This window comes from Anolis carolinensis, chromosome 3 (assembly GCF_035594765.1).
Source record: "Anolis carolinensis isolate JA03-04 chromosome 3, rAnoCar3.1.pri, whole genome shotgun sequence".
In the NCBI taxonomy this organism is placed as follows: Eukaryota; Metazoa; Chordata; class Lepidosauria; order Squamata; family Dactyloidae; genus Anolis; species Anolis carolinensis.
In genome coordinates this window covers 210,528,686-210,539,317 of record NC_085843.1, presented here as the reverse complement: position 1 = coordinate 210,539,317, position 10,632 = coordinate 210,528,686, and the positions used below count along the sequence as shown (strand labels likewise).

The 10,632-nt window shown below is 41.0% G+C and overlaps 1 protein-coding gene across 2 annotated transcripts; it reads left to right on the top strand.

Moving 5' to 3' along the window:
• The first annotated feature begins 271 nt into the window (after positions 1 to 271).
• On the top strand, positions 272 to 5,734 carry LOC134298038 (uncharacterized). 2 transcript variants are annotated; one of them, XM_062977471.1, is made up of 5 exons: positions 272 to 475; positions 2,571 to 2,615; positions 3,029 to 3,124; positions 4,738 to 4,882; positions 5,424 to 5,734. In XM_062977471.1, the coding sequence occupies exons 1-5, from the start codon at positions 376 to 378 to the stop codon at positions 5,539 to 5,541; spliced, it is 504 nt and encodes a 167-aa protein (XP_062833541.1). In that variant the 5' UTR covers positions 272 to 375; the 3' UTR covers positions 5,542 to 5,734. The 2 variants fall into 2 exon arrangements, with proteins under 2 accessions (XP_062833541.1, XP_062833540.1); XM_062977470.1 differs by having other exon boundaries at positions 283 to 475; positions 2,574 to 2,615.
• The last annotated feature ends 4,898 nt before the right edge of the window (positions 5,735 to 10,632 follow it).

Here is a 10,632-nt window from a genome sequence, read left to right as displayed (position 1 = left end):
TTCTCAGAGACCAGAGCTTGGTAAAATTCTGAGGCACCAGCACTCTTTGGTAGAGACTGCTAAAGATCTTGTAAAAACTCTGGGATACATATACACTGTGGGATTACTGCAGTTTAGCACACCTCAATCTACCATTGTTGTGTGCTAAGGAAACCTGGAAGTTGTAGCTCATCCTGAGACAACTTGTCTGCAGTCACCCAGCACAGTTGGTGCTGAGGTCAGGAATAGTGGTCTTTATGACATTGGGGTCCCCTGGCTACAATAAAGGCCAACAGCCTCCCCCTGAGCAACTATCTCAGCCCTAGGCAGCCTCCCTACCCTCCTGTTTATTGTTTGCTGTCTCTTTGTTGAAGTCGTAAAGAGCATTCCCTTCAGATGAAGAGGATGGAGATGGTACCTGTCTGGCTCCCCTTTCTCCTGGCAGCCTTCCTGGTCAGCAATATCCAGACCGTGCCTCTTGAGGAGAATTCCACAGGTAGCCTGCACCTTCAGAAAAGAACCAGGGAACTTCTTTTACTGAGTAGTATGTAGTGTATTCTAAGATGGTCTTCCAGGTGTTTGGGGCTTTAGCCCCCAGAATCCCTGATCATTGGTCAAAACAGCTGAAGCTCCAGGGAGTTGAAGTCCAAACAAGTGTAGAAGGGACTCTGAGGCCTCTTTTACACTAGTGGCCTATATCTCAGGATTTGATCCCAGATTATCTGCTTTAAACTGGTTTATATGCGTCTCCACTGGCAGATAACTGGGATAAGCAGATAAACTGGAATCAGATCCTGTGTTATAAGGACAGTGTGGAAGGGGCCTGAAGCCCCTTCTACATTGCCATATAAAATCCAGATTATCTGCTTTGAACTGGATTATATGGCAGTTTAGACCCATACAATCCAGTTCAAACCAGATAATCTGGGTTATCTGATTCCATAATCTAGATTATATGGCAATGTAGATCCAGCCTGAGAAACACGGGGATCATAGCAGTTAATAGTACTTGGAGGAGGGAGTTGGAAGACTTCTGACCTCATCAGACAGGGGTAAATATAATGACATGTGTTAGTTGCCTTCCCTTTCGCCAGGGAGCCCACTAGCTCTCATTCCATGTCATACAGCTAATTTTGGTTGGGCTTCATGGTGAAGGGAAATGCAAACCAGTACATGCCACTGCAGTGGCAACACGGGAGGCTTCCCATGCTCAATTGAGATCAATGGAGGGAAGCTGGGTGGCCAATGCTTATTCCCGTGGGATGGGGCAACGGGTGAGTTGGATGATGTTGAGTGTGGGGCGACAGGTCCCCACATCCTCCGGTGGGCACTGCTGGATTTGCTCCAAACCTAACAACCTCATCAAATGGGCCATGGCGATACTGGAGGCCCATCTGATGAGGTTGTAATGCTTTCAGCTCTGTTTGGCCACTTCATGAATCTGGCTTGGCATTCTCTTAGGCCAAACAACCTCTCAGAATTAATGCAGTTCCACATTATTTTAATGGCCATGTTTCAATGCTATGGAAGCATGATAATTATAGTTTAACGAAACACTAGCACTGTTTGGCAGTGAAAGTCCTTATTACACTGCCATGATTCCGTAGCATTGAATCATGGTCTGTCTCAATGACAAACAATCTGCATACCAATTGATTCATTTGTGCTCTAGAAAATGTATTTAAAAGTAAACATGTTAGTAGCTATAGATGCATTGCTGCCCTTTGATGTTCATAACCATTTCATTTGTCTCTTTGATTGAGTTTGGTTGAATTAGACATCTTCGTTTCCAGTGGTATAATTCCATTAATCTTTTGCATAAAAAACAGGGTTTTACAGCTTTGCCAAAAGCTACCGTGTTTCCCCAAAAATAAGACAGTGTCTTATATTAATTTTTGTTCCCAAAGATGCTCTAGGTCTTATTTTCAGGAGATGTCTTATTTTTCAATGAAGAAGAATTCACATTTATTGTTGAGCAAAAAAAAAAAGAACATTATATTGTCATCACAAACCAGTATAACCAGACAAACTGTAAATCCTATCAATAATTTCTTGTTACTACCATTATTTCCACGTACAACTCTATGGTACATACATTTACCGATCCTGCATGCTCTGGTGGTCTGTTCGGCGGGCATGCTTCCAAACAAAACCTTTGCTAGGTCTTACTTTTGGGGGAGGCCTTATATTTAGCAATTCAGCAAAACTTCTACTAGGTCTTATTTTCTGGGGATGTCTTATTTTAGGGGAAACAGGGTAACTATCTTATTGTGGTATAAGTGGCTAAGGTCCACTTCATCAAATGCAAGGGTTATACCAGAAACTACAAAGATATTTGATCAAAGATGCTAATAGGAATAGCCCCATAGGCAGCAATATAATGTAAACATTCTTGTCTTTGATGTGAAACTTTTAGTTTTATCACCTATTAGTTTGATTAAGAATGATCCTGAATAGTTGTGGGTCATTCTATTGTCTTGATTCATCTTCCCCAATTTTTCCAAAGGTATTTAAGTATAGCTGATGAAAATTGGATATTTCAAACTTGTAGTTTTCATAACATATTTTCTTCTTAAAATGTTTTGTTTTAGCAGACATGAAAGTCCAAGCAGCTGCAGAACGAGTTGAAGATACCGGTAAGTAGCTGTTTCCCTGCTTAGATTGGGCGCTTATCTTCTAATGCAGTAGTTCCTAAATTGTGTTCTACGGGAATAGACAATGTAACAAGACAACTGTATCAAGTTAATTGTTTTGAAATAAGTAAATAAAGCTTTTTTTTAAGTCAGAGAGAAATGCCTGCTGTCTTGTTTTCCATTCTGTTTCCGAGATCTAGGTCACTAAGTATATTTTCCTTGAGCATTCCTCATAATACAGGTTTGCTTTAGTGCAAATTGAGAGGAGGGAAGTGAATGGATGGAGGCTCAACTAAACCATTGTGTGAGTTAAAGGCTGATTAAAGATTTGAACTTCAGATGTACTGCTTTGTGGTCACTGCAGCACACCATGCCACCACTCAAAAATGTGAAAGATTTGTTTTGATTATTTTCAGATCATGAAGTCCATACTCTGAACAATGTCATACAGGAACATGGAATTTCAACAATAAAAGACAAGACATCAGTGGAACAAATGACCAAAGAAACAGGTAAATAGAGCTTGGCTCCATCTACATTGACCATTTAATGTAGTTTGAAGCTAGCTTCCAATGTGTCTGAATTATTTGCTATTTTATTTAAGGGAAGCCATTTTACTATGCCATTGTATAAAATGGGACTTGAGCATCTATGGATTTTCTTACCCATAGGGGCAGCCCTGAAACCAAACAAGTAGCATTTACCACTTCATCATATTGAAGCAGGGAAGTGTAGAGCTCAGTCTTACGCAATTTTTAAATGAAACAGATGATTTCCCTACCTTCATCACACTGTTAAATTTATCTGTGGCACTCAGTGGTACCCAACATTCTTTCAGTAGATTTGCCATCACAGTTTAATCACTAGGCACCGCCCACCATTCCTCCCTTCTGTTCTTTGTGGGGGAAAAACCTCCTTTCTTTGAAATGTCAGTTGTTACGTGTCTTCAATTTCAGAAGCAGGGAGGGAGGGAAAGGGGCGATGCTGTCTCTCTCTCTGCTGCTCCAGGAGACTCCATCTCATAGAGCCATGGCATTTAAAATGGGTGCAAGGACATTCATTCCATACTATAAATGCACCATGAGAAGGGTATGGACCTTGGAAAATGATGGTACACAGGACTGCACAGCATGGAGACATGGAATAATAATAATAATAATAATAATAATAATAATAATAATAATAATATTTAAAATGGGTCCTGACTGCATTTATTCTCCAGGGCAGATGCATCCAGAGAAGGGTATTGACCTTGGGGAACTATAACTCCTAGGACTGCATAGTATGGGAAGGGAAGGGAAGGACCAGGAAGGGATTTTTTTTAAAAAAGGAAATTGTTCTGGCAAAATAAAAACTCAGTGAGGAAAAGGTAATGCTTTCCCTAGCAAGGGTACTTTTGGTTCCACCAGGAGCAGCCCTAGGTTTTTCCAGGTGATAAGCCAACCTAGGGTCGCACGCCCCCCCCGCCCGAAATTGCGCCCCCCATCCCAAACTTACCGGCGGTGGCAGCGGGTGGCAGCAGCGTCGACGACTATTGGGTCACTCACCGCAGAACCAGGAAGTAGCTTGTATTCTCACGAGATCTTGCGATATTTCTGTGAGATCTCGCAGAAATCTCATGAGATCTCGCAAAATATCGCAAGAATACAAAAATACTTCCTGGTTCAGCAGCGAGTGACCCAGTGGTCGCTGCTGCTGCCGCCGCCCGCTGCCACCGCCGCTTCGGGTGCACCCAGGAAGGCACTGTGCCCGAGGCGGGGGCTTCAGCGGCGTCCATGACAAACCGGGCCTGGGTTCCACCCACAATTCCCCCTCCCACAAATTGGGGAAACGTTTCAGTTTAAACCTGGGAGCAACAATGCCATTAGATTAGAGAATTGGCCAGACATCCAGATCGTCACCAAAAATTCACTTCCCCACCACCTCCTGAAATGTTTGAAAATAATGCTGGCCCCACACACTTAAAGTACGGAAATAATGCTCTATCTTAAACTTGAAGCCAAACTAATGTGATGAGAACAGTGACTTCCCAGATTTTTAGTGTAGCACTCAGTGGAATTTAGTAAGTGGGATGAAGTGGTTAGTATGAAATGTTCTTATATTGTGAATTGTTACATTTATTTAGGAATTGAGGCTAAGAAAAGATCAAAGTATCCAACCCAGAAACAGGTGCTACTATATCTCACCGTCGGATTCATTTCACTTGCTGCAAGTATCATCTTGTTTGCAACGGCATGCAGACATTTCCAATTATGTGCAAGGAAAGAGCAGTAAGTCACTGTTTCTTTTTTCTTCTCCTATTTAGTTAACATTTTAAAAATTTCTACTAAATAACAATTAATCCATGGCATCTGGTACAAATGACACAGACAAAAAGGTGCTGCTGTAGCTAAAAACCAATCAGAGGCAGATTTTGTTGGCATAGCTGTGAAGGAATTTGGATATTTAAGTTAAATAACTCTCTTTACATCTGGAACACAAATCATTAATTTGTAACAGCAAAGGCAATATGTTCTGAAAATAAGACAGATACTTCTATGCAGTCTTGATACATTTGAAGATTTCATAAAAGGTTGCTTGAAAAATATACTTTAGCTGTATAATAACCTTGGACATTTAGTCCATGTTCTCATGCACTTTTTGAAAAAGCAAGTTAGTCTAAAGTTTTCTGTTATTTAAAGCATGCTATTTAAGTGCAACCAAACCTTTAGTGCAAATTAACTTTTCTATTCATATCTGGTGCCAGCCACTGTTTGACAATGTAGCCTATGCATATATTTTGTTCATAAAATGAATTCATTATTGTTTCAGGGATCTGGAGCGAGGAAACAGGAATGATGAAAAAGAGAGCCTAATGCAAAAAGACAATGCTGTAGGCATAAAAAATAACAGCTGCATTATATGGCATTGTAGATCCAAACAACAATGATTACAGAAAATTCATCCACTGAAAAGAATGGCTATCTTCTAAAGTGGTCAACTTCCTCATCCTTACAAAAATAATACAAAATGTAAATAATTTTAATGCAGAATATAGCATGAAGCCTTGAATAAAACAAAACCAGTAAATAATCCAAATAAAATTCGTGTCATAAGAAAATAAAAGCTGTCTAGTATAATTGTGCATGGAATTTGTTTCTACTGTTTCTTTCATGTTTTTTGTTTCTTCAGGAGCATGAAATGGGAAGCTCCTTCCCCACACAAAGGTCAGCTCGACATGAAAGCAAGCTGGAGCCGATCCCAGCTCCAAGCCTGCTTTTCTCTGTGCCAAGTGCTTCCCAGAACATGCCTCCTTGCTTTGGAAAGAGAGTGTGTGTGTGTGTGTGGTATGCAGGCCCAGAAAGCACTGTGCCTGCCAGAACCTGCAGCCAAGCGGTGCTTACTCTAGAGTAAGAGGCATTTGGCTGCAGGCATGTGCGTTTTCTGAGCCTGCCTGCACACACCATGCTACACCTTGGAAAGAGAGTTTGTGTGGCGTGGTGTGCAGGCAGGCCTGGAAAGTGTGCATGCCTGCAGCTGAGCGCCTCTTTCTTTAGAGTAAGAGGCACTCAGCTGCAGGTGCACATGCTTTCCAAGCCTGCCTGCACACACCATGCCACACGTGCACTCTACTTGGAAAGAGGAAGAGGAAGAGGCCCTTGGCTGCAGCACATGCATTTTTCAGGCTTGCCTGTACACACCACACCACACATGCACTCTTCTTGGAAAGAGAGTATATGTGTGGCGTGGCATGCAGACAGGCCCAGAAGGCACTCATGCCTACAGCCGAGTGCCTCTTAAAGTAAGAGGCACTTGGCTGCAGATGCACATGCTTTCCGGGCCTGCCTGTAAACACTACACCACACACACATTCCTATTTATATACTGTATATGTGGCCCCTGGAATAATAAGAAATACAAAAAATGTACTGTTGATAGTTCATTCTCAAATCCCTCCCTCCGAAAATAAAAAGCCCCCCTGTGGGGAGTGTGCTTCACATTGGAAACCAGGGCATAAGCTCCAACAATGGAAAATGTTTTTCCTCTTCCTGTGTGCCATGCGTTCCTGTTTCCATGATACCTCCCTTCTTTTACCTGTGTGAAACAGACATTCATAGAACACAGGAAGAGGAAGATACAGTTGCAGGGTAAGTCAAATAGTGAATGGGATCAACTCCTCCTCTTGCTACATGCTACAAGTACCCTATTTTCCCCAAAATAAGACAGAGTCTTATATTAATTTTTGCTCCAAAAGATGCTTTAGAGCTTCTTTTTAGGGGCAGTCTTATTTTTTCAAATTGACTTTTTAAATGAACTATATCTATGGCTTATTTTTGAAATACGACTTATATTTTGAGTATCCTCAGAAATGCTGAAAAATTACGTTAGGTCTTATTCTTGGGGTATGTCTTATTTTGAGGGAAACAAGGTATTTGTTTCACCAGGACAAAAGAAGGGAAGTACCAGAAGAAACAAACAATCATGGCACCTGCCTCCTTAATAATCTCCTCACCCACCTCCTGGGGATAGGGCTGCCATTTGAATATTCACACGCCAGCCCCAGTTTTGGGAGAGCAGGTGATATTTCAAACTTGTGAATAAAAAAACATCATGAGTATGAAACCTACAAAAGTGGAAAAATGATTGTAGGGCCTAAACCAGGGATAGAAGCTATAGAGGGTAGAGAATCTAACCTTGCCTGCGTTATTGACCCAAACAATCCTGTAATGGCTCTCATAATCAAGTCAAGGGCTGATGGGTGTTGCAGCCCAACCGGATCTTGGAGAATGATAGATGATGATGGGAGTTGGAGTCCAGCCACATCTGAAGAGCCCTGTGAAAGAATCATATGCAACCACAATAGTCCACTAGAGCAGAGAGTGACCATGGAAACCTATATATGCAGAGTGAGGGTAGAGGCCAATAAAGAATGGTGGGAATCTAGCCACATCTGAAGAGTACTGTGATGGGAATTGTAGCCACACAATTGATGACTTAACAATGACAAGGAAAGAGCCAGCTGCCATTAATAAGAAGCCACTAGAGGGTTGTCACGGAGACCATTATGAGCAGAGTGTTATCACATACATAGAATATGATGTTTACACAGGTATAGAATGAACTGTATAAGATGCCTATTCTGTGCTAATTATTGGACCCCATCTCCAAAAGATCTCATTGTGTATACACACAAATACTTCTTCTTTCTAAGCTATTTTCCCAATGTAGGGTTTAGCACTGTGACTGTTATTTCCACAGGACTTTGTTTCGGGCATGCATGTCTTTGTTGATGGAGTGTCCATCCATCTTTTCTTTGGCCATCCACATGGTCGTCAGCCTGCAATCTCCAAATGTAGTGCTGCTTGTGCTATTGATGTTGGTTGTCTTCTCATGACAGATAATTTGTCGTCTTCCACGGTGGCCCAGGGAGGCCAAAATATTTGACACCCTTGCTTTTATGCTTGAAACAAAGTGTATATACCTTGAACCATCAGAAAGTAAAGGTGTTACTGTTTTAACTACCCTTACAGGAATGTTTGGGTTTTAGAATATTTTTGACTTTGAAATTCCGGGTAAGAGATGCTCATCTGAATTGCTGTGGGCTTTTGATAGTCAACACTTTCTACTCAAACAGGTCAGTCAGAGGAGCAATAGTTGTATTCCTCCAAATAAATGAATGACTTCCATATAAATTACTATTTTTTACATAGTCAGTCTAACACACATGAGTCATGGATGCCCAATGACATCTCTGAATAATCTGATCCACAGGGCGTGGACTCATTAATCAATATGAAATACAGTAGAGTCTCGCTTATCCAAGCCTCGCTTATCCAAGTTTCTGGATTATCCAAGCCATTTTTGTAGTCAATGTTTTCAATATATCATGATATTTTGGTGCTAAATTCATAAATACAGTAATTACAACATAACATTGCTGTGTATTGAACTACTTTTTCTGTCAAATTTGTTGTATAACATGATGCTTTGGTGCTTAATTTGTAAAATCATAACCTAGTTTGATGTTTAATAGGCTTTTCCTTAATCCCTCCTTATTATCCAAGATTTTCACTTATCCAAGCTTCTGCCAGCCCGTTTAGCTTGGATAAGTGAGACTCTACTGTATATCTGTTTGAACAACATTGTGAACCATTTGATTGAAAGGGAGCAAGAGTGCTGTCAAGGGGTGCTGGCTGGTTGTCCCACAACTGCCTTCTCCAAAGGTACTTCACAGATTTGCCATTAGAGCAAACCCTTGAATGACTGAGCAGTGATAGAGGCAGCAAATTAGGTTATCTCTTCTAGGAGGTATTGCTATTCACATGCATTGGTATCCACATGTGACCTATACTATGTCCACTGATAGCTGCATTACAGTATTTCCTTTAATGACAGCTAGCATGGGTGAGGTAGAAATTTGAATGAGGAGTCATAAGGCATGTCTTTAAAAGGTTGGCCATTGCCAACATCGATGAAAGATCTGCCTGCCTGCTGGCTGACTGGAGTAATTGGACTATTGGGGTGGAGGTGGTTTAAAATACAGCTAAGAAAAAACACCTGGTTTTGGGCTGGAGTGGCTATATATTGCAAGAAACTAGTAGGAACACTGCAGGTCAGAATTAAATTTGGATTGTCTCTTCAGTTGAAAGTACTTTTTTATACTTCATAAGCACTACCAATGTAACAATAGGAGCATGTGGGACATATCTACATCTAATTTTAACTGATATGATCTCTTCAATTTTGCCAACATGTTTTGACAATGTAAGGAGGAGCACTTTGATGGTGAAGTGTTTCATTCTGTATGGGCTTACTATAGTTGACAGCAAGTAGTTTCCCCCCGCGAAGCCACCTGAAAAAGTGGTGCTGCAGTATCATTTCCATTCTCTCTGCATGTGGGGATTTCACCTGCCAATGGATTTCCACCATTTTCCTCCCTCTTCGATTGGTTTCTCTTTAGCATCAAGCCAAAACATGAGTTTTTATTGCCACTACCAGCACCACCCCAAATTAATTTTGGTTGCCCTACGACTGTGGAATGACCTGTTGGATCAGATCTCATAACTAAATGAACTGTCAGAATTTAAAACACATTTGAAGACCTATCCCTTCTAGAAGGCCTATCCAGCCAGTTTTAATCACAAATTTTAACCTTGTGTTTTATGTTTAATCTTTGTTCTGTGTAATTTAATATGTATTTTGTAGAAATATGTTTTAATATGTGTATTTTATAGAATGTTTTTAGATAAGTATGTGTTTTTAGTGATGTTGTAACTAGCCTTGAGCCACAAGGAGAAGTGGGTAAGAAATAAAATTATTATTATTGTTGTTGTTGTTATTATTATTCTTATTGACACAACGATATAGTATGACACAGCAAACAAGAAAGATGTGCTGGATTTCGTATCACAAAATCACAAGTCGAACACTTCCCAAGCGTTTAGGACTGTGTGATGTATTTTTGGATAATGTGCGCAGATCCCAGTAGGGTGGCCTTTTGCAATTGACAGATCGTAATTTTGTCAATATCTATTGTTTCCAAATGCTGGCTGAGATATTTTGGCATGGCACCCAATGTGCAAATCAGCACTGGGACCACCTGTACTAGTTTCTGCCAAAGTCTTTGAAGTTCAATCTTGAGGTCCTGATAGGTGCCACCTTGTCATGGTGGTGGTGGTGGTGGTGGTGGTGGTGGTGGTGGGGGCTTAACTGTTCCAAGGATGCTGAGATCTGTGCTGGTGGTAGTGTAACTACCGGCAGGTCCAATGAAGCCAGAGAGGTCTCAGCTGAGGAGTGGAACTAAGAGCACCTAACCCATTAGCATTATGGAGAAACAAACCAAAACGAAGTCTATACTGGCTCGGTCGTTGCCTAGGATAAAAAGGACCATGGTGGATGCTGCTGATTCTGGACATCCATCAACAAGTGGGCTACAGAATCAAAATACAAATGAACAGTCACAGAAGCAGCAGAAATATACAATGCCAGAAAACCGCACAATTGTTGTTGTTGTCAGTATCAGTTCCCTGTAACTTATTGA

Excerpts from the sequence above, each read along its gene's own strand:
- LOC134298038 (XM_062977471.1), top strand. The coding sequence starts at position 376 with ATGAAGAGGATGGAGATGGTACCTGTCTGGCTCCCCTTTCTCCTGGCA. Across the intron at positions 476-2,570 it reads TCTTGAGGAGAATTCCACAG|CAGACATGAAAGTCCAAGCA; the intron begins GTAGCCTGCACC and ends GTTTTGTTTTAG. Across the intron at positions 3,125-4,737 it reads ACAAATGACCAAAGAAACAG|GAATTGAGGCTAAGAAAAGA; the intron begins GTAAATAGAGCT and ends ACATTTATTTAG.